The sequence below is a fragment of the Onychostoma macrolepis genome, chromosome 02 (genome assembly GCF_012432095.1).
Source record: "Onychostoma macrolepis isolate SWU-2019 chromosome 02, ASM1243209v1, whole genome shotgun sequence".
Classification (NCBI taxonomy): Eukaryota; Metazoa; Chordata; class Actinopteri; order Cypriniformes; family Cyprinidae; genus Onychostoma; species Onychostoma macrolepis.
This window is the reverse complement of record NC_081156.1, coordinates 36,179,277-36,203,969: the sequence shown is the minus strand read 5'-3', so window position 1 is coordinate 36,203,969 and position 24,693 is coordinate 36,179,277. Positions and strand designations below refer to the sequence as shown.

The 24,693-nt window shown below is 40.1% G+C and overlaps 1 protein-coding gene across 3 annotated transcripts in view; it reads left to right on the top strand.

Annotated features, from left to right (window-relative positions):
• Positions 1-24,693, top strand: part of LOC131521369 (transcriptional repressor p66-alpha-like) — a 29,138-nt gene continuing 4,445 nt past the window's right edge. The window contains exons 1-11 of one of the 3 annotated variants that reach the window (XM_058746004.1): positions 1-239; positions 6,822-7,004; positions 10,029-10,216; positions 16,565-16,688; positions 16,804-16,935; positions 17,062-17,133; positions 18,459-18,572; positions 19,305-19,487; positions 20,546-20,768; positions 22,944-23,314; positions 24,609-24,693. The exon at positions 24,609-24,693 is cut by the window's right edge and continues 123 nt beyond it. In XM_058746004.1, the coding sequence (XP_058601987.1) occupies positions 6,963-7,004; positions 10,029-10,216; positions 16,565-16,688; positions 16,804-16,935; positions 17,062-17,133; positions 18,459-18,572; positions 19,305-19,487; positions 20,546-20,768; positions 22,944-23,314; positions 24,609-24,693 (1,534 nt within the window). In that variant the 5' untranslated portion in view covers positions 1-239; positions 6,822-6,962. Of the gene's footprint in view, positions 240-6,821; positions 7,005-10,028; positions 10,217-16,564; positions 16,689-16,803; positions 16,936-17,061; positions 17,134-18,458; positions 18,573-19,304; positions 19,488-20,545; positions 20,769-22,943; positions 23,315-24,608 lie in introns of those variants that run through there. The other 2 variants (XM_058746009.1, XM_058746012.1) reach the window with 2 other exon arrangements.

The window sequence follows — 24,693 nt, the reverse complement described above, 5'->3', positions numbered from 1 at the left end:
ACCTGTGTTCTGGGGTGTGAGGAAGACGTCGGTCGTGATATCGGTGACGCGCATGCTCAGTGCGGTGACGCCGCGGCTGTGTGTGTGTGTGCGTGCGTGCGCGAGAGAGCGGCGGATTATTTGTCAGCGAGGCGGCGGAGCGGCGCGAGCGAGAGGGTTTCCCGGGATTATCCGAGTGAATTACCGGCCGAACCGCCGGGAAGAGCCGCGCTGAGAAGAACGGAGACCCGTGAAACCCGGTGAGTGGCGGGAAAGAGTTCAGACGCTCGGTGATCCGCGCTGATCGCGAGCTGCTCCTCTTCCTCACCGACTCTGCGGACACACACACACACACACACACACACACACACACGGTTCATAACTCGCTTGTAAGTTGCCAAGTCGCTGATGTTCGGCGGTTGAAGCTGAAGTTGATGTGAATGATGTCTGTAGTTTATCAAATAAAACTGTCATAAATCACTGAGGTAAACTGAGGTAAAACTAAGGTAAACGGAGGGAAACTGGTGTAAAACTGAGGTAAAATGGATGTAAACTGAGGGAAACTGGTGTAAAATTGAGGTAAACGGAGATAAAACGGAGATAAATGGATGGAACTGAGGTACAGCGGACGTAAACAGAGGAAAACTAGTGTAAAAATGAGGTAAACAGGTAAACGTAGGTAACGTTAAAGTTTGTCGTGTGAGGCGAGTTTCAGTCAGTCAGGCTTTATTTAATTCACATCGTGTCACATTTATTAATATCGATCAAACTCTCCGTTTATGTCGCGCTCAGGCGCTAATGACGAGGCTGTTATTAGATGTGATGATGATGATGATTGACATTATTGTGATGCTCGCGCTGAAATATCAGCCGGTGTCGGTTCGGATTCGGTGCTCGGTGTGTTTCGCTGTAACTCCCGATGTTTACTGTATCACAATAAGAGTCCCGGGCTGCTCTTCCTCCTCCGCTCGCGCTCATCCTCCTCTTCCTCATCTTAAAGCGGAACGCGCTTCATTCTGTCGCCGACGGCCTCGGTTTGACCCAGAGTTTGTATGATGAGCAGAAGTTGTTTGATGTTGTGTTTGAGATGAAAGTGTTTGATGAAAGCTGAAAGTGCGACGCCTTGTTTATTTGACAGCTGTACGTCACTCGTGTATATGACAGAAGTACGTTTCTGATCAACAGCTGATAAAACATGAATATTTCCATGAACTCCATATTCAGAATGATGAATATCTCACTGACTAAACAAAAACATTCTTGACTTTGTAAATGCAAGTTTATTTATATGTGACCCTGGAGCACAGGTATATTTGTAGTCAAAATTTTTCTTTTTATGCCAAAAATCATTAGGATATTAAGTAAAGGTCATGTTCCATGAAGATATTTTGTAAATTTCCTACCGTAAATATATCAAAGCTTTTTTTTTTTTTGTAAAATGCATTGCTAAGAACTTCATTCAAACAACTTTAAAGGAGATTTTCTCAATATTCAGATTGTTTTGCACCCTCAGATTCCAGATTTCCAAATAGTTGTATCTCAGCCAAATATGATCCCATCATAACAAACCATACATCAATGGAAAACTGATGATGTATAAATCTAAATTTCAGAAAATTGACCCTTATGACTGGTTTTGTGGTCCAGGGTCACATATACACAGCAGTCATTAAAAGTACTTTACATTAAACAATACAATTAAATGTACAATGTACAAAGCTTAAAGAAATATAAATTAAGCAAAAAATGCAGAAAAGAATAAAGTATTTAATAAAAGAATGCTCTATGGTAACGCATTAAAGCATCATAGATGAATTTCTGTGAAGATGATTTGAAACTACACTGTAAAAAATGATTTTTCTAAGTCGTAATTAAATTAAAGTTTGCTGTCGTACTTTTTACAAGGAAATACATTTTCAGTTTTCCTACTTAATTTTTTTGATTTATTATTAATTGCCATTTCTTTGTAATTCTTTGTGAAATATTCTAGCAACTTCTGAGTGAAAATAGTTTCTACGCCAATTTTCTGTTTCAGTGTTTATAGCGAAAAGCGCAACACAGATACATTTGATTTGACTTGTTTGAATAGAATAATCTTGCACCATACTGATATGAAAATACAAAGAGTAGGAAAATGTATTCCATTCGTTGTTATCAAGTGTATTAAACATTACAGATCTGTGGTTTGTGTGTGCAATCCCACAAATCTAAAGACTTTCTAAACTTTTATAGACTAAGCAGTAGGCTTTTTTTTTTTTAGAAAATGACATTTAAAAGATAAGAGAAGAATTACAGAGAATAAATAAATTAATTTGATGAATAATTTATAATTAAGTAAAATAATAATTTAAAAAAACTAATCTGATTATGAATATTTTAAAACGTAATGTAATTTAATCGGAAGTGTTTATTTTTTGTAATCTGATTATTTGGATTTAATGAGTTATTAGTGTTACCCAGATCTGAAGGTGCTGTGATGATGATGAAGATGATGAAGATGTGCCGTTATCACAGGGAACATGAGTAAAGGCCCGTTCACATCAACATTTTAATAATTCTATGCAGACTACAAATATAATGATAACGACACAATGCTATCACTGGTTTATTTAAATATATATAAAAACACCGACAGCCAATCAGAATCCAGAAACATTTGAAGCTTGCGCTTATCATAAACAGAACGTAATCATCTGTTAGTGTGAATGTGTTTTAACTGGAGGCCGGTTCTATTAACATCAGGCTAAAACTTCACAATGTGATGTAATTACTGGTGTTTTTGTGTTAGTTCGTTCTAAATGAATGTTCTTTTTGAAATGAGTAAGCTGTGTTAAGATGCTTTGAACTGATTCAGAAGCAGATGCTGTTGTAATGAATCACTGATGTGAGAAGTGTGTTTGTCGTTCTCTGTCCGTCCGTGCTTCTGTTGAACCGCCGCTGACTCTTCTGCGTCCCAGTGTGCATACTATACATCCTAAATTGTATGTGATATTAGTAATCTTCAATACTATTTAGGGCAGAGAGGGTGGATGGTATGCACATTGAGACGCAGGGGTTGGTTAATAAAATACATTAAATACATTATTTGTCTTATTTAACAGATTTGTCTATTATTGTGAGTTTGCATTTGCCTGACGATGCTGGAAGCGTCTGTGTTTGTTGTCGGTTGCCATGACGTTAGGATGCTGAAGCGGTTGCCGGGTGACGAAAGCTGCCAAATAATCATTGAAACCTGAAATGTGACACTCAGGCTTGTTTAAATATGATGTGGGCTGCTGGGCGTTTTTTCGGAGAGTTTTTAACTTTGCGTTACTCGACTGCGTGGCATTTGCATGAGCTGGCGACAAACCACAGCTGCAGATCTCCGGCCTGATGGGAAGCGTGTCACTGTGAATCATCACATTCTAGTGCTCTGCTCAGTTTACTTTAACACACTTTAACCCTTCGGTGGCTGTGTTTACACACACCGCAGTCAGTGTGGATCCTGATGCGTTTATCATCACTGCCGATCTCCTCAAGATGAGCCTCGAGATGTCAGACTTAGTGTTTCGCACAAATGTAGCCTTTTTAATGTTTAAAAGGATCATTCTGACATCATTTGCTCACCCTCGTGTCTTTCAGACCTGTTCTTATTCATGTGGTGTTTTGAGAAAGTCAGTGGGGTCCTGTGTTTGGTTCAGAAGGTCTTCAGTGTCTGTCGTACAGGTTTGAGTGACATGAGAGCGAGTAAATGATGACACAATAATGATTTCTGAGCGAACAATACAGTTCAGAACCCTAAAGTGGAAAATTCATCCAAAAATAAAAATTCTGTCATTAATTACTCACCCTCGTGTCGTTCCAAACCCGCAAGACCTTCGTTCATCTTCAGAGCACAAATTAAGAAAACGCCATTTCTGAAAACAGTCGGTTCCCCTCAGAAACACGTTCATATAAAGTTCAGTATTTGGATTTTCTTCCTATATTTCACGCATCGTGAACCGTGATCTTGTTCTGCTTGCTGGTGCTGCAGTAATGTCCGTCTTCGTCATCTCTGGCCTCTGTTAATGGCCATTTACAGACTAATTATAATAATAATGTAATATTTCCACACAAATTACATTTGGGAACGTGATTGCAGTGCAGTTTGTGTGCAGGCACGGAACAGAAGATGCTCTAAAATAAAACTAAAACTGTCCGGTCGATCAGAGACGGAACAGAACACAGCGCGCAAGTAATGAAAGGAGTTGTGTTTTGTGCCCAAATGCTTTTTAATCGCTTGAATTTTTAAATTAACAAGGCTTAAAAACGCATGCAAATGATAACATTTCGTGCCGTCTGCTGTCCCGAGCGTCCTCCAACGCCGGCCCCGGGCCCTCACTGTCCCTTTAAGATTATTTTGCATTATGAAACTCATTTTTAATTCTCATTACTCCTGAAGTGGTCTTCGTGTGCAGAATGTGGGCGTGTCTTTGACCCACGGGGACGGTATGATGGCGGAGAAGCTCTGATGTTTCTGTCTGTGTGTTTAGCTCATAAATGAATCTCCTGCTGGTTTGTGAAAGTGCTGCATGTTTGATGTCTGTTCAGTCAGCGATTCTGATTCAGAATCACGTGTTCCTTCAGGAGCGGGAGGAGACGCGCCTTCCTCTCTCACACACACACACACACACACGGACGGACTCGGACAGGCACGTAGGTCACGCTCTGCGTTTAGTGAGCGCTGTAGGGGAGGTCATTACATCAGACGCTATAAATACACTCGCGCAGACGCTTCCTGTGGCCTGAGCCCTGCAGAGACACTTCCTCTACGCATATCTGGAGACACAGAGGTCAGGGGTCATCACAGGCTCTGTCTCGACTCTGGTGAGCTCGCTACTAAGGCAGCATCTTCACTGAAGCAGAACCTCATTTAAATAACACTTGATTCAGTGTGATGTCACCGTGATGTTAAACTCATGACGTGATACTCAACTGAGCACAGCAACACAAACACTGGATATTTTTCATTACTCCAGACTATTATATACTAGAATATCCAACTTTATCCTCATACACACAATAGTACACTTACGTAAGGCGATATATATACTATATTGCAAATCTCAACTGCTTGTTTGTTTATATCATCACAAAATGTAACTATATTATTGTCCAGCTCCAATCTGATAAATGCAATTATACGCCATGAAGATATCGCGATATTATAAACATTACATTTACATTCAGTCATTTAGCGGATGCTTTTATCCAAACGACTTACAAATGAGGACAATAGAAGAAATCAAAACCAACAAAAGAGCAATGATATGCAAGTGCTATAAGTCTGTTAGCTTAACACAGAACACGTAGCAAGGTTTTAAAAAAAAAAAAAAAAAAAAAAAATATATATATATATATAATAAATAAGAAAGCTAGCATAAAATGAGAAAGCTAGTGTTAGTTTTTTTTTTTTGATGTTTTTTTTTTTAGAAAACAAGCAGTTAGTAAATTAATAGAGTGCCTAAAAGGGACAAGTTTTTTATTTTTTTTAAAGAATAGGGTTAGAATAGAGAGTGCTAGAGTTAGAGGGTCAAATAAAGACGTGTGTGTGTGTGTGTGTGTGTGTGTGTGTGTGTGTGTGTGTGTGAGAGTGAGTGTGTGAGTGTGTGTGTGTGTGTGAGTGAGTGTGTGAGTGCTCTTGCGTGTGTTGTGTGTGTGTGTGTGTGTGTGCGTGTGTGTGAGTATGTGTGAATGAGTGCTCTTGCGTGTGTGTGTGTGTGTGTGTGAGTGTGTGTGTGAGTGTGTGTGTGTGTGAGTATGTGTGAATGAGTGCTCTTGCGTGTGTGTGTGTGTGTGAGTGTGCGTGCGTGCGTGTGTGAGTATGTGTGTGTGTGTGTTGTGTGAGTGTGTGAGTGTGTGTGTGTGTGGTGTGTGTGTGTGCGCATGTGTGTGTATGTGTGTGTGTGTGTGAGTGAGTGCGTGTGTGTGTGAGTGTGCGTGTGTGTGTGTGTGTGTGTGTGTGTGTGTGAGTGAGTGCTCTTGCGTGTGTTGTGTGTGTGTGTGTGTGTGTGTGTGTGTGTGTGTGTGTGTGTGTGTGTATGTGTGAGTGAGTGCTCTTGCGTGTTGTGTGTGTGTGTGTGAGTGCTCTTGCGTGTGTGTGTGTGTGCGCATGTGTGTGTATGTGTGAGTGAGTGCTCTTGCGTGTGTGTGTGTGTGTGTGTGAGTGCTCTGCGTGTGTTGTGTGTGTGTGCGTGTGTGTGTATGTGTGAGTGAGTGCTCTTGTGTGTTGTGTGTGTGTGTGTGTGAGTGCTCTTGTGTGTGTGTGTGTGTGTGTGTGTGTGTGTGTGTGTGTGTGTGTGTGTGTGTATGTGTGAGTGAGTGCTCTTGCGTGTTGTGTGTGTGTGTGTGAGTGCTCTTGCGTGTGTGTGTGTGTGCGCATGTGTGTGTATGTGTGAGTGAGTGCTCTTGCGTGTGTGTGTGTGTGTGTGTGAGTGCTCTGCGTGTGTTGTGTGTGTGTGCGTGTGTGTGTATGTGTGAGTGAGTGCTCTTGCGTGTGTTGTGTGTGTGTGTGTGTGAGTGCTCTTGCGTGTGTGTGTGAGTGTGTGTGTGTGTGTGTGTGTGTGTGTGAGTGCTCTTGCGTGTGTTGTGTGAGTGTGTGTGTGTGTGTGCGTGTGTGAGCTCACACTGCTGTTCATCTGGTGTCTCTGCAGCGGATGTGGTGTTCTTGAGCTCACTGATTTGAGGGCTCGTGTTGTTCACGTCACACATCGGTGCAGGAAACCCCGGCCGTCATGTTCTCAGGTCACAGTAAACCACTGACATTTGCAGCGCTGCCGTCCGTTTATCCCATTATCACAGGCCTGTGTGTGTGTGTCGTGCAGCTCAAACGCGCTGGAGAAGCATCTGATGGATCAGATCGAGGTTCAGTTTGAGATCAGGCAGGAACAGATTCACTGGATTCATTAGCAGCTGGTTTCTACAGCAGCCTGCAGCAGAAGACCATGAAGTGATCTTTGGGTCACATGACTGAGAGTCTGATCAACACTAGAGTTCAAAAGTTTGGGGTCAGTAAGATGTTTAAATGTTTTTAAAAGAAGTCTCTTTTGTTCACTAAGGCTGTATGTATTTGATCAAACATACATTAAAAACAGTGAAATATTATTAGAATGTAAAACAGCTGTTTTCTGTGTGAATATGTGTTAAACTGTAATTTATTTCTGTGATGCAGCTGTATTTTCAGCATCATTACTGCAGTCTTCAGTGTCACATGATCTTCAGAAATCATTCTAAGATGCTGATTTGCTGCAAAATATTTGATATGTTGAAAACCGTTCATATTTTTGTGGAAACTGATACGTTTTATTTTTCAGGATTCACAGATGAATAGAAAGTTCAAAAGAACAGCATTTATTTGAAATAGAAATAACATTTGTAACATTAGAAATTATGTACTGACATTTTTGATAAATTTAATGCATCCTTGATAAATAAAACTATTAGTTTCTGTAAAAAAAACAAAACTTTTGAATGTAACATAATGACGTGACGGCCTGATTTCCTGTGTTCTGATTGGATGAATTTCCAGATCAGAATATTCTCCTGTAGTCAGTTTGAGCTGAACAGGTTAATCTAGTTAGTTGTTCTGTTTGATGTGTTTAATGATCGTGAATCTGTCAGTTAGTGTGTGTGTGTGTGTGTGTATGTGTGTGTGTGTGTGTGTGTGCGTTTTTGTGAAAAGTCAGGACATAGATGTGTATAATGACGAGGGTATGGCAGGTATTACAAGCTGAAGGTGGCATCTCAGGACATTGACCCATGACCCCACTTTTCAAAACGCTTATAAATCACTCAGAATGAGGTTTTTTTGGGGAAAGTTGAAATGCACAGTCTCCTGTAAGGGGTAGGTTTAGGTGTAGGGTTGGTGTAGGACAATAGCACATACAGTAAGTACAGTATAAAAACCATTACACCTATGGAATGTCCCCACTTTACACAAAAACGAACAAGTGTGCGTGTGCGTGCGTGTGTGTGTGTGTGTGTCAGACACCAGGGACATGTAACGCAACACCGTGGCGCCATTTTATCGCCTGCAGATGCCCAATCTGCACACGACCTCTGACGCTGCTGTTCGTTTCAGTTATTAAGTGAAGGGAAGTGTGTATGAGTCAGTGCTGCTCTGGAGCGCTGCGGTCAGTGTGATGCTGAGCCGGACACAGATGAAGACCGGATCAATGTGAGGATGGACTCTAGACTGCGGTGGGATCTCTTCTTGTTATCGTCTTGAGATCCTGTCCAAACACACTTAGAGCCGAGCTGAATCTGAGCTGCTGAGCGTCTCATTTGTCCTACAGATTGTTAGAATACGCTAATATTAGTTTGCTCAGGAGTATCTGACAGCACTTTAACACTCCATCTTTCGAGTTTTCTGTGCACACACACGATGATAATCCAGATTCACTTCAGCTTTAAAAACTGATTGTGTTTCCTCTAAAGCTTTGCACTTTGAATGTGGACTAACCTCAGACCCTCACGTCTTTATTTCTTCTGCAGAACACATGTTTTTGAGAAACAACTCTTTATTCACAAAAAGATTTTAAAATTTCAGGTTTTTAGATGCATTTGGACGGTGAATGAGAGCTGAGGCTCAGAAAGAACATCATGAAGCATCATGTGACTCCTGATCTTCTGATCCTGCTGGTCTGAGAGCTAGTAACAGTAATGCCTGACTTAACCAGAAGTGCTAGTGGTCTGCGGAACAGTGTGTCGTGATGCGTCTCTACCCACAAAGGGTTAACTCTCGTCTTCTGTCTCTCTCTCTCTGTCACACACTTACCGGTTCCAACCGGTTCTCAGGAAAGTGCGTTGTGTGCCCCGTGGAATCCTGGGAAGGGTCATGTGTGCGTCTGTGATGTCACCGGGTGGAAGAGAGAAAACAACTAGTCAGCTTTCTATTATCTGTGTGTGTGTGCGCATGTGTAAGAGAGTGTGTGTGTGTGTGTGTGTGTGGCTCTTCCTGTCATACAGGAAGTGTGCTGAGGCTCTCCTGCAGAAATGAGCTCATGTTGTCTGTATGTTTTCTTTCTTTGTCGATGAAACTTCGTGTTGAGCGTCACAGAGCCACTGACCTCTGGGAAATCACTTTGAACTGAAATCAGCACTGAACTGAACTGACCTGGATAATGGCACTATTGCCTGTAGAGCTTCATGATTGATGAAGTTTACAACAAATGTGTCCCTGCAGCACAGAAGCAGTCATAAGCAGCACAGCTGTATCTGCAGCAACAGCCAACAACACACTGTATGGGTCACAATTATACATTTCTCTTTTATGCCAAAAATCATTAGGATATTAAGTAAAGATCATGTTCCATGAAGATATTTTGTAATTTTCCTACCGTAAATATATAAAAACTTAATTTTTGATTAGTAATATGCATTGCTGAGAACTTCATTTGAACAACTTTAAAGCTGATTTTCTCAATATTTAGATTTTTTTGCTCCCTCAGATTCCAGATTTACAAATAGTTGTATCTCAGACAAATATTGTCCAACAAACCATACATCAATGGAAAGATTATTTATTAATTCGTTAAATTTACCCTTATGACTGATTTTGTGGTCCAGGGTCACATTTATTTTCCTGTTTATTACACACACACACACACACATGTCATTATTAGCCTGCTGAATGTAATTCTGTGTCACACTAATTCTGGATTCAGGCTTTCAGATTTCACACACTGTGCATTTCTTCTCATTTGCATATTTTTGAGGTTAACGTTGGGCGATTGCGTCACATGACCCGTTTCTCCATCTGTGCTCACTGGAACATGTGACAGAAAACAGACCGATGTCACTTCAGTTTTGTTAACTGTTTAATGACTCTGAACACACATGAGTGTTTGTGTGACTGTTCATGAATATTTAATGAGTTTAGCACTGAGACAGCGTTTGATTGGTTGTCTGTTCCTAAACATCTCAGATTCAGAGGAACTGTGAAACTCACGGTCAGTCAGTGTGGATTGTGATATGAAGCTGATCTGAGATCAGACCGGTGAGGGTTCTTGATGATTGTGATGTGTGTTCAGGTGATGTCCGAGGACGCGGTGAGGCAGACGCGCAGTCAGAAGCGCGCTCTAGAGCGGGAATCTCTGCTCACAGACGGGAAGCGGCTAAAGCTGGATGGCTCCCGATCCGTCCAGGACTCCAGCATCCTGAAGGCCACCATCAAAGTGGAGCTGCAGACGGGAGACGAGCCCATGGACATAAGCAACACGTGAGGAAGCTTTACATGTGTCTACAAAACATGAGAGACCAGCATTCAGTGCAGGACCTGCCTCTGCTATAGGGTGCACCGAAATTAAAATTCTTGGCCGAAGTAGAAACCGAACACGGTTTTATTAATTTTTTCCCCCATGTATTTTGCCAATTTTTTACACCATTGCATAAATTAAATAGCTAGTATGTGCTTTTAACCATTTTGTCCTGCTTTTCAAAGAAAAATCTATTATAAAACAACTATTTAAAAATATTTTTAATATTCTAGCAGACATTATACCAAGCACAATCTAACTTAAATTTAATAAGTTGTAATATATATATATATATAATATTAGTGCTGTCAATCGATTAAAAGTTTAATTGCGTTAATCACAGTCATGGACTGTGACAGTTTATGAGATTAATAGTACACTTTTATTCAGAACTCACTTCAAACCACCATCGAGTGTTTGTAATAACTTCCTTTTGCGATCACATGTGGAATTTGGTCGTTTACTGTTGTTAAAATATGCTATTTATAGCCTTTTATATCGCTGCACAAATTAGCATTTCAGATGTACACATTCAACTCAAGAAAATCACATACAGACCATATCTATCGTAATCGTGAGTTTATTATCTTATATAATCTATAGTGACTGTTGTGATGTTTATTTCTGCTGCTCTGCTGAAACTCACGTTGTTTGTGATGTTACCGTCTCTCCGTTCTTAAGTCACCAGGGATACATTTCAAGTATAATACACATTAGTTAAAGGATCTATTTTAATTTTTATTTGTCTATATACACTTTGGGCGGCCGTGGTACATTATAAAAGTAGCCCAAAAAACCGCAAACCACGGCTCTGTAACTTTTCCCCCGACTGTATTTTCAAAATAGCCCACTTGTGCCGTTACCCTGGCAACACTGCTGTACCCTCATCACACAATGATAGATGACCTTCTGCGCTGCGATGACGGGAAGAAGTTGGGGTCAAACCTTATCTAACGATTCATTTGCGTTAAAATATTAACGTGTTAAATTTTTTTGATTAATCGCATGCGTTAACGTTGACACCCCTAATATATATATATTTGGCCATTTTTTAGACCCTATTCTTGAATCAGGCATGTGATTGGCTAAAGACAAAAAAGAAGGAAAACTGGACACCTTGAGCAGCAAATCAGCATCTTAGAATGATTTCTGAAGGATCATTGTTCGGTACAATTTATTCAGTCAATTTTTATTTTTTTTGCTATTTTCAGCCGAATAATTTAATTCAGTGCATGCCTATCTGCTACAGAACTGAATGTATCATAACTAATGAAAGAACCGGAACTGGATCATTCTGAGTCAGATTACTAACCGCGTGCAGATCAGAGTGAGATCGGTGGATGTTCTCAGTGCTGTTGTGGAAAATCAGCATGTTTTGTTCTTTTGTGATTGTGATGCTGTAGTTCAGGGCTGTACAGACTTTCACACCTCATAAGTGCAGGATGCAAGACAATAATTAAACATTAAAACCATGCATTTATTTGATCAAAAATACAGTAAAAGTTGTCAAATATTATTACGGTTTAAAACAGCTGTTTTATGTGATTTATGATTATGATTTATGTGTATCTATGTGATTATGTGTTAAACTGTAATTTATTTCTGTGATGCGCAGCTGTATTTTCAGCATCATTACTGCAGTCTTCAGTGTCACATGATCTTCAGAAATCATTCTAATATGCTGATTTGCTGCTCAACAAACATTTCTGATTATTATCAATGTTGAAAACAGTTGTGCTGCACAATATTTTTGTGGAAACTGATACATTTAATTTTTCAGGATTCAAGGTTCAAAAGAACAGCGTTTATTTGAAATAGAAAGTGTCCCTGGTCAGGTGAGGATTTAGAGGATCAGAGAGTCCTGGGAAATGTTTCCCATAATTCCACAGCTGTTATGAATATGACTGGAGAGCGTCATGTTTGATGATGTTGATGAATCTGCTTTAATCGGTGCTGCGATAATACTGTGAGATCAGCTGTGTGTGAAGCAGGAAGTCAAGTGTGTGTGTGTGTGTGTGTGTGCATGTAAGTATGTGAGTGCATGCGTGTGTGTGTGTGTGTGTGTGTGTGTGAGAGACCAGGATGTTCGTTTTCATGATTGTATTGTAATCTACAGTCAGGTTTGACGTGTGTGAGTGACCCCAAAGTTTCTCCATTTTCTGGTAGCACCTGAACACTCCTTTTCACTTCACAAAATGAAGGCCATGTGTCACTAACTGGTTCCAGCCGGCTGGTTGTCATGGTTTCCAGTAGGGGAGGGGGAGGTATGTCACATGACATCAGCAGAACATGCGGTGGGTCACATGACGTGTGTTTAGTTTGGTGATTAATACACAGGAAGAGTCTGATCTCACATGAAGACCGTCTCCTCTCACTAGAGTCCAGAGCTGTGTTTGTGTGTGTGTGAGAGAGAGAGAGAGAGAGAGAGAGAGAGAGAGAGAGAGTGTGTGTGTGGGTGTGTGTGTGTGTGAGAGAGAGAGAGAGTGTGTGTTAAGGTTTGTGTGTGTGTGTGTGAGTGATGCTGATGATCGTGTGTGTGTGCGTGTGTGTTTTGTGAAAAGTCAGGACATAGATGTGTATAATGACGAGGGTATGGCAGGTATTACAAGCTGAAGGTGGCATCTCAGGACATTGACCCATGTCCCCACTTTTCAAAACGCTTATAAATCACTCAGAATGAGGTTTTTTTGGGGAAAGTTGAAATGCACAGTCTCCTGTAAGGGGTAGGTTTAGGTGTAGGGTTGGTGTAGGACAATAGCACATACAGTAAGTACAGTATAAAAACCATTACGCCTATGGAGAGACCCCACTTTTCACAAAAAAACGAATGTGTGTGTGTGTGTGTGTGTGTGTGTATGTGTGTGTGTGTGTGTGTGTGTGTGTGTATATGTGTGTTAGGGTGTGTGCATGTGTTAGGGTGTGTGTGTGTGTGTGTGTGTGTGTGTGTATGTATGTGTGCATGTGTTAGGTGTGTGTGTGTGTGTGTGTGTGTATGTATGTGTGCATGTGTTAGGTTGTGTGTGTGTGTGTGTGTGTGTGTATATGTGTGTTATGTGTGTGTGTGTATATGTGTTAGGGTGTGTGTGTGTGTGTGTGTGTGTGTGTGTTATGTGTGTGTGTGTGTGTATGTGTTAGGTGTGTGTGTGTGTGTGTGTGTGTGTGTGTGTGCATGTGTTATGTGTGTGTGTGTGTGTGTGTGTGTGTTAGTGTGTGCATGTGTTAGGTGTGTGTGTGTGTGTGTGTGTGTGTGTGTGTGTGTGTGTGTGTGTGTGTGTGTGTGTGTGTATGTGTGTGAATGTGTGTTAGGGTGTGTGCATGTGTTAGGGTGTGTGTGTGTGTGTGTGTGTGTGTGTGTGTGTGACACTTCACTGTGCTGCGGATGTTTGCAGCGTTTGTCAGGTTTCAAGCCTGTTACAGTGGTTTTTGTGAACTGGTTTATTGACGCATGGAGATTCATAGAAAGTTTTTAAAGAGTCTGGTACTTTTCTGAAGACACATGTATTCCAGCGTGTGCTGTAGCTTGATGGCACAGACTCATTACACACATGATTTATGAATATGTCATTTCATACAGAAATAGAGGTGCATCTCGATAAATTAGAATGTCGTGGAAAAGTTTATTTCAGTAATTCAACTCAAATTGTGAAACTCGTGTATCAAATAAATTCAATGCACACAGACTGAAGTAGTTTAAGTCTTTGGTTCTTTTAATTGTGATGATTTTGGCTCACATTTAACAAAAACCCACCAATTCACTCTCAACAAATTAGAATATGGTGACATGCCAATCAGCTAATCAACTCAAAACACCTGCGAAGTTAATAATGAACTTTTCCACATCATTCTAATTTATTGAGATGCACCTGTATATAAGAACTAGGTTTGTCTTTGTCAGAGTTTGTCGTTGTGAGACTCTCAGAGTCCGGTCTAAGGAGCTTCAGGGTTTCGGTCTCGATCAGAGAAACACACAGGTGCTTAAAGTGGAGTTATTCTGCTCACAGCTGATTGGATTATTTCCACATCTGTCCCCCTCTAGTGGACGATCTCATCTCTGACCAGCAGAGAAACACAGACACTACTGCTTCAGTAATCAGTGCTGGTGGATTACTTACAAGTTCAGTCAATTACTGATTAAAAATTACATGATTAAAATTGTTTAGTTTTTTTTTTTTATTATATAGCACATTTCTGCTGCCACGGGAGCAGCCCAAAGTTCTGTACAATGCAATCAAAAACAAAACAAATAGAAACAATAACATACACAGCATCAAATAAAATAAAACTTTATACGCTAAAAGTCAAAAGTTTTTGAACAGTGAGATTTTTGTTTTTAAATTATTCTCTTCTGCTCACCAAGCCTGCATTTTTTGATCCAAAATACAGCAAAAGCAGTAAAATTGTGAAATATTTTTACTATTTAAAACTTTTCTTTTTTTTTAATTAAAAAATTTCTATGTGAATATGTGTTAAACTGTAATTTATTTCTGTGATGCAGCTGTATTTTCAGCATCATTACTCCAGTCTTCAGTGTCACATGATCTTCAGAAATCATTCTAATATGCTGATTTGCTGCTCAACAAACATTTCTGATTATTATTATCAATATTTAAAACATTTTAAGTACCTTTGTTCCCCTCAGATTCTTTGATTAATAGAAAGATCCAAAGATCAGCATTTATCTATTCCACTCAATAGACACTATTCCATTCAAAAGCTTGGAGTCAGTATATTTAAATTATATATTTATTTTTAAATTATGAAATTATAGAAATTAATACCTTAATTTAGCAAGGATGCATTAAATTGGTCAAAAGTGATGATAAAGACATTTATAATGTTACAAAATATTTCTATTTCAGATAAATGCTCTTCTTCTGAACTTTCTATTCATCAAAGAAACCTGAAATAAAATTCTACTCAGCTGTTTTCAACAATAATAATAATAATAATAATAAATGTTTCTTGAGCAGCAAATCAGAATATTCAGATTTCTGAAGGATCATGTGACTGGAGTAATGATGCTGACAATTCAGCTTTAAAATCACAGGAATAAATTACATTTTAAAATATTTTCAAATAGAGAGCAGTTATTTTAAATAGTAAAAATATTTCACAATATTACTGTTTTTGTTGTATTTTGGGACCGCGGTAATTTATCAGCGGATCAAGAATATCAAGATCTGACAAATACAAGGGCACGAGACCATTTAAACTTTAAAAAATGATTACTAAGGCCTTGAAATTGTTCCGATATCTAACAGGTAACCATTGCAAGGATGCTAAAATTGTAGTTATTCTGTCCCCTATTCTGTCCCTACCAGTTCATAGCCTAGCTGCAGCATTCTGAGCAAGCTCTAACCGATTTACCAACGACTGAGAGATTCCTAAACACACCACATTACAATAATCCAATCTAGATATACATATAAAAGCATGGATGATCGTCTCCAAAATTTTAGATGAGAGCATTGGTTTTATCTTTGCTATTAACCTTAAATAGTAGAACTATTTTCCTCCACAGTATTAACTTGTTTTACAAAATTCAACTCTGAATCAAAAAATACACCCAGATTTTTTGCGTATGGACGATCATTTCTAGAGAGGGGCCTATAGTAACTAGAAATGAGGGGTGAAGGGCTAAGAGGGCCAAAAATGAATAATTAATAAATGTTAACAATGTAATTTTGGATTACTTTTGACTTCCATCATTGATTGCATAGATTTAAATAGGATCATTTTGTAAAATAGTCATTTTGGAATAGGGTTGCAAAGTGGTGGAAAATTTCAAGAGAATTTCCGTAAACTTTCTAAAAAAAATTTTTTTTTTCCAAAATTTCTTAAAAGTTTTGTCAATTTTCCTGAAATTCTCCACCTTTTTGCAACCCTATTTCAGAAAAAATATATTGTATAAAAAATAAAATATTGAAACCATATATAACAATATAGAAAATAAAAAATAAAACTATAAAGAAAAAAATATATTCCATTTTTATCATGGAAAGACCCAAACTGGTGTTCGTTAAGGAACTAAAATATAAATCAAATAAAAATTTATGAAAGAATAAATAAGTTATGAAACAAGTACTGCAATGGTGTGAATAATATGTAATCATTAAATCAATGAAAAAGTGACTAGTCTAATTGCGTATTATAATCTAATTATGAGTACTTATGGATCTGATCATGTAATCCAGATTAATCCGTTGTGAACCGTGTGCACCGTGTGTTGTGTGTTTATCTCTGTAGCAGTGAAACACACTGGTCCTCTGTGCTCTGCTCGTCACGTTTAACGAGCGTGTGTTTGATTGCAGCGCGATGAAGAGCGAGGCGCGGTCTCCGTCACCCGAGGATGTCATCGTTCTGTCGGACGAGACGCCCAGTCCACAGATGAACGGAAGAAATCACGTCAAAGAGCTGGACACGGATCTGCTGATGGTAAACACGTGACCTCTGACACCAGCAACAACACGCGTGCTTGTATTCATGCGCTTTCTGTGGCAGATTCATATATATTTAGTGTGTTTCATGTATAGTATATGTTCTGTTTCAGAGGAGTTCTCCGGAGGAGCGCAAGCGCGTCGTCAGGCAGCTGAAGGAGGAGCTGCGTTTAGAGGAGGCCAAACTCATCCTGCTCAAGAAACTCAGACACAGTCACACACACAAAGACTCCGGCGCACAGAAGGTACACACACACTCTCGGCCTGACCTTCAGTAGCTCAGACAGTGACTAGTATGACATAATCATAACCCGCTGTGTTTCTGGAGACATGAGCTGATGATGACTGTTAATCTGTTGCGTGTCGATCAGCCGGCGGCTCCTGTGTCCAGCGCTACTCCTCCTCTGGTCAAGAAATCTGCTGCTGTGAAAACTACAGCACCGGTGAGTCCAAGACACACACTCACACACACACACACACGCACACACACACACACACACGCACACACACACACACACACACACACACACACGCACACACACGCACACGCACACACGCACACGCACACACGCGCACGCACACACACACGATCACACACACACGATCACACACACGCACACACACACACGATCACACACACTGGTTTCCATTTTTTGTGGGGACTCTCCATAGGCGTAATGGTTTTTATACTGTACAAACCGTATTTTCTATTGCCCTACACCTAAACCTACCCCTTACAGGAGACTTTCTGCTATTTCGGATTTTCAATACACTCCATTCTGTGTGATTTATAAACTTGTTTCCTCATAGGGACCTAAAAAATGTCCCCACAAGGTCAAAATTTACTGGTATTACTATACTTGTGGGGACATTCGGTCCCCATAATGTGATAAATACCAGGTACACGCACACGCACGCACACACACACACACACACGTACACTGGCACACGCACACACGCACGCACATTGGCGCACGCACACACACACACACACACACACGTACATTGGCACACGCACACTGGCACACGCACACACACACACACACACACTGGCACACGCACACACACACATGCACACACACACACACACGTACATTGGCACACGCACACTGGCACACACACACACACACACGTACATTGGCACACGCACACACACACATGCACGCACACACACACACACACACACACACATTACATTGGCACACGCACACTGGCACACGCACACACACACACGTACATTGGCACACGCACACACACACACACACATTGGCACACGCACTGGCACACGCACACGCACACACACACGTACATTGGCACACGCACACACACACGCACACTGGCTGCGCACACACACACACGCACACACACACGTACATTGGCACACACACACACACTGGCACACGCACACACGCACACACACACGTACATTGGCACACACACACATACACACACACACACGTACATTGGCACACGCACACACACACATGCACGCACACTGGCACACACACACGTACATTGGCACACACACACACATACATTGTACATGTTGAATACTGAGTATTTTGACAACATGTAGTTACTATAGGCTTAGGATTAGAAATAGGGTTTGTTGCATGTAATTATGCGTAATTTTCTGTCATATCTACAGTAAGTACGTGTAACGTGTGTAGCGAATGCAGTAAATGAAAGTGTTACCTGTCCTGTGAGCGTTTGTTTCCAGGAACAGACGTGAGTGTGTGGTTGTGAATGTGCTGCTGTCGTTGGTCAGGTGATCTCCGCTCGGGCTTCTGGGACGGTGATTCCTCCTCCGCTGGTGCGCAGCGCTCAGCTGTCCAAACACAGCGCTCAGATCATCATGCCTCCGCTGGTCAGAGGAGCTCAGGTGCGTCTGCTTACCCGTCTGAACTGTATAAGAGAGAGAGTATCGTTTTTTCACCAGCCGATGCCGATATCTTGGAAAGCAGGGTGGCCGATATAAAGCCAATATCATTTTATTTGAATTAATATTTAATGCATTTGAAAATGGATTTAAAAATAAATGTGTAAAATAAACATACTTATACTTTAGAAGACAAAGTATTTTTCAAGTTTGACATGAATGTGGCAGTGGGCAGATGCATAAAGCGCGGCATAGTTTGAAATCACGAGTTTAAGGTTTGTCGATTGCGCATCTCCTGCTGTCTGCATTCAACACTTCACAAGAAGTTTGAAAGGTTTGTTAAATTAAATATTCATTAGTCATTCAAAGATTTGTTTAAATGATATAAATGCATATTTGCTGAATGCCGACAGCAAACGAGAAAGTATTATAATGTTTGCCTTTCTATTACTAATAATATAAAAGCAATAATTATAATAATTTTTGTATACATTTTAATTTAACAGTTCTATCTGATTATTAGACAGACTTCTGTCCGTATCAGACAGAACTGTTAAACGATGACCAAGAGGGAGAATGTACCATTTTCAGCGCCGTCAAAATAAAAGTACCGCCTTGAACACATCAGCCAAACAGAAAAACTCATAAGCTGATGCCGATATTTGATATATATGCCAAATATCGGCCGATATATCGGTTGACCGTTAACGGTGACGCTTGTCTCTTGCGCTGCAGTCGATCTCGGTGTCGCCGCAGCAGGTCTCCAGCCTCAGACAGAACTCATCCTCAGGGCCTCCTCCGCTGCTCCTCGCTCCCAGAGCCGTGGTCAGCAGCGTCCAGGGACAGAAGATCATCCAGCCCGGCCTCATACGCATGACCACCATCCCCAGCACAGGCCTGCTTCTCAGCATCAGCCAGGTGTGTGACGTCTGGCCACCGAGAACTCTCTAGTGCTTTACTGCAGTGCTTAATACTGAACACTAGGGACGATAAATCGATGCATCACGATTCGTGGATCGATTCTGAGCTTAGTTTTTAACAGCAGATGGCGCTCTAGGCTAGTTTTTAACTGCACACTTAAATACTCACAAACAGTGTTGGGGAAAGTTACTTTTAAAAGTACAGTATTGTGTTACTCCCTAAAAAAATTAACTAATTACATTACTTAGTTACTTTTTAAATCTGGGCAGGGCTTGCTTGTTTGTTTTTAATATAAAAAATTATTCTTTTACAAATGTAAAAGCTCTTTCACACCAGAAGTGAAGTGAATGCGCCTCAGAATGAAGGAAATGTAAATCACGTCTGTACAGTAGAGACGCCGCTCAAACTAATCACATGAAGAATATGACGCAGGAGAAGAAAGATCAACACTATTCAGCAATAACTAAAATGAAACAAATGTAATTTTTTGCTTATTAGTATGGTATTCATTATTAGTAGAACTTAGATGCCATCTTGTAATTATGATAATTAAGATAATCGTGGCATTTGATTAAGTATCCGTTTACTAGGTGTTCCACATAATCAGTTATAACAGCATTATAATAAAGCTAATATGTGACCCTGGACCTCAAAACCAGTCATAAGGGTCAATTTCTTTGAAATTGAGATTTATACATCATTGATGTATGGTTTGTAATGTTAGGACAATATTTGTAAATCTGGAATCTGAGGGTGCAAAAAAATCTAAATATTGAGAAAATCGCCGTTAAAGTTGTTCAAATGAAGTTCTTAGCAATGCATATTACTAAACAAAAATGACGTTTTGATATATTTACGGTAGGAAGTTTACAAAATATCTTCATAGAACATGATCTTTACTTAATATCCTAATGATTTTTGGCATAAAAGAAAAATGTATAATTTTGACCCATACAATGTATTGTTGGCTATTGCTACAAATATAGCTGCTGCTTATGACTGCTGCTGTGCTGCAGGGTCAGATATAACCCTAACTCACTGACTGTGTCCCGCAGGCCGCCAGCTCAAACCTGAAGTCTGGGTCGGTCATGTTGAACGCCGGTCAGTCGGCTAAACTAGTGCTGCGCAAACAGCTGGAGAAGACGCTGCTGGAGATCCCTCCGCCCAAACCGCCGGCACAGCAGCTCAGCTTCCTGCCCTCGGCGGCCAATAACGAGTTCATCTACCTGCTGGGGCTGGAGGAGGTGGTGCAGAACCTGCTGGAGTCTCTGGGCCGAGGTGCGGATCAGCGCTTTACACAGCAGCTGCACAGTAATAATCAGAGAGAGAAACAGACTCAGCGCTGCAGTGTGCTTCAATGAGTTTAGCTCTAAAACTTCCGTTCTGACTTTAATTATCCTCTGTTCTCGTTTGATGGTGTCAAGCTTAATCACCATGATAAACCACACGCTGCTGCTGATGCTCTCACACTGAAAATATAGAAGACCGAATCAAAAATGTGTAGAAAAGTCCATCTCCATGTTTGTTTTTCTTTTATTATCATATTGCTTTTGTCATATTGCAAAATTAGCATATTATTTTTATATGATCTATTTCGTTATATTCCCATATTATAGTATTTTTATATCATTATCATACTAAAATTTCATATTTTTATTAGGGCTGTCAGTTGATTAAAATTTTTAATCTAATTAATTACATGATGTGTTGATTAATTAATCTAATTAATCGCAAATAACATTTGGCTGTGAAAATAACCCCAAAAGATTATTTAAAGCTATTTTTGTGTTAAATGAGAAAGTATCAAGTAGACGTTACAAATAGTAGCTTTAGAAATAAATATTTTATTTGATTCAACATGACATGTATTACACATAAATGTTTAGGCTACAATGGCCTAATATAAACTATAGAACATAAAAGATGATCATTTGACAAACATCTCAGTTTTTTTTTTCCGGAAGTCACTGGTAACCAAAACAGCTTTGTTAGCAACAGTCTTCAAAATACCTTCTTTTATGTTCCACAAAAGAAAGTCATTCATTCAGGTTTGAGTAAATGATGACATTAATTTTTTTGGGTGAACTATGTCTTTAAAGGTTTTTCTCTTTTTTTTTAAATTAAATAATACTCTAAATAAGAAAATAAAACTACCAGCAGGTGGCGCTAAATGTTTTTGAGTCTTTCATTCGATTCGTTCAAACGGCTGATTCATTCAGGAATTCAGTAAACGGCTCACTTTATGAATGAGTCTTTGAATCATTGATTCACACGATTCACTTGATTCGTTCAAAACGTGGATTCATTGAGAAACTAAACACCGCTGTGTTGCTTGGAGATGCACAACAATTCTGCTGAGGCTTGATAGGCAATATTTTTGTTGAGCGAAAACAGGCAATATTGTGTTTAAAATATAAAACAATATAAACTTCTTAGTTACTGAACTGTTGTTTAAAATCACATTTGCACTCATTATATTCGTACAAACAGCACTCGTGTGATATTGCTCTCACTGCTCGTGTGATATCACTTATCATGTGATATAAATTATGAGAAAAAAACTCATACAGGAGCATTTTTGCCCCAATATCTTGAATTTTAGGGCGTAGCTGCATTTATGGCATTGTTGCTCTGCATCATATGTCAACAGTCAACTATATGAAATATAAGATGATGTACAGGTCTGGGGGCGGGGCCAGTGCGTTAACTGCGCAAAAATATTTCAATCGCGTTATTTTTTTAATAACTAATTAAATTAACGCGTTAAACTGACAGCCCTAATTTTTATATTACTTTATATTATTTATACATTTTTATCATACTGCATTATTAATTTTAATATATTTTATATTATTCTCATCATATTTAAATGTTTTATAATATTTCTACATTTTTTTAGCATTGTTATTTTTGCAATGTTACAATATCATGCTGTTATTATCATCACATTGAAATATATTTATTTTTATATTATTATTAGCATTTTTATTTTTTATTCTATAATCATTTTATATTATTTCATATTATTTTGATCATATTGCAATATTATATATTTTTACATTTATTTTCGTATTTATATTTTTCATATTTATATTATTTTCATATTTATATTATTTCAGTATACACATTTATTTTCATATTATTGCCATTATTATTTTATTATATTGCAATATTATTTAATTATTTTCGATTATTTATTATATTTATACCATATTTTCAGTATGGAGCTGAAGCGATGAGAGATGAGCAGCTCATGTTAGAACAGTCCTGAGATTTTATTTTCATAGCGGCACAATATAAATGAGAGTTTGTAAAGATACAGAAGCACTGCAGAATTGTTTTATTTTCTGTCTGAATATCATTAGACACCAAACATCACAGTAAGTGTCATGTACTGTTAGAATGGTAACATGATCTGATGTTCTGACCTGTGTGTGTGTGTGTGTGTGTCAGGTAAGCAGGGTCTGTACGCCGGTTTGGTGGTCAGCGCCGGAGAGCCGTGCTGCTGCTCCCAGTGTCAGACGGACTTCACCTGCCGCTGGCGCCGAGACAAGGGCGGAGCCGTCATGTGTGAGCAGTGCATGTCGTCCAATCAGAAGAAGGTGCTGAAGGCAGATCACACCAATCGGCTGAAGGCGGCGTTTGTCAAGGCACTTCAGCAGGAGCAGGAGCTTGATAAGCGCGTGCTGCAGCAGGCCACATCATCTGCCTCTTCATCATCATCATCATCCTCCTCTGCTCAGGGGATGAGGGCGGATCAGGTCAAAGCACGCCCCTCATCTTCAGCTCAGACCGGGAGCCGCTCCGCCACAGCCGTCAAACAGGTGAGGCGTCGCAGCTGTGCTTCTGTCAGTCTGAGGTCAGTCAAGTCACCGTTATTTATGTAGCGCTTTTTGCAATGCACATTGTGTCAAAGCAGCTTTACAGTATTAAACGGGGAAATAGTGTGTCGAAATAGTGTTCTGTTCTCCTCTGGCCAGACGAACCAGCAGTTTAATTCTAGGCTGCAACAAAGTCAGATTGTGCAGAGGACTCGTCTGGTTCCTGTGGTCTTTTCCTGATGGCCGTCTAGGAGATGAGGTCTTCACTGGGGATCAGTCTCTGGGGTTCATCTGGGTGTCCTGGTCTCCGCTGATGTTCAGGGCTGTAGAGGTCGTCTCTAGGTGCTGATCCACCATCTAGGCTGGATACAGACTGGATCGGATGGCTATGGTGATCTCGGAATAAGAAAGAAACAGACTAATATTAGTGTAGATGCCATTCTTCTAACGATGTAACAAGGACATCGGGTGTTATGGGAAGTGTTCCCGGTTCTGGTTGACCTAATTAATGCAGCCTAACATCCTTTAACAGAATTATAGATGTGTTAGTGTGTTATGTGTAAGCCAGGCTAAAGAGATGGGTCTTTAATCTAGATTTAAACTGACAGAGTGTGTCTGCCTCCCGAACAGTGTTAGGTAGATTGTTCCAGAGTTTGGGTGCTAAATAGGAAAAGGATCTGCCGCCCGCAGTCGATTTTGATATTCTAGGTATTATCAAATGGCCAGAGTTTTGAGAACGCAGCGGGCGTGAAGGACTATAGTGTGATAAGAGCTCGCTCAAATACTGAGGTAATTAACAAGACAGAACCGGGCTAATATGATCATACTTCCTGGTTCCAGTAAGAACTCTAGCTGCTGCATTTTGGACCATCTGGAGTTTGTTTATTAAGTGTGCAGAACAACCACCCAATAAAGCATTACAATAATCTAACCTTGAGGTCATGAACGCATGGATTAATGTTTCTGCATTTGAGGTCAGAGGTCAGTCTGAGGTCAAGGTCGGTCTGAGGTCAGTTTGAGGTCAGTCAGAGGTCAAGGTCAGTCTAAGGTCGGTCTGAGGTCAAGGTTGGTCTGAGATCGGTCTGAGACAAAGGTTGGTCTGAGGTCGGATTAAGGTCAGTCTGCGACTGAGGTCGGCCTGAGGTCAAGGTCAGTCTGAGGTCGATCTGAAGTCAGTCTGAGACCGAGGTCAGTCTGAGTTCAGTCTGAGGTTGATCTAAGGTCAGTCTGAGACCGAGGTCAGTCTGAGATTAGTCTGGTTCTTCAACGTGACTGACGCAGGTTTTTGTTCTTCCAGGTGTCTCAGAGTGCGTTGGCTCGTAGCGTGCAGTCGTCTGCGATGCGCGTCGTTCCTCACGCCTTCTCCCCGTCCTCTCAGCTGC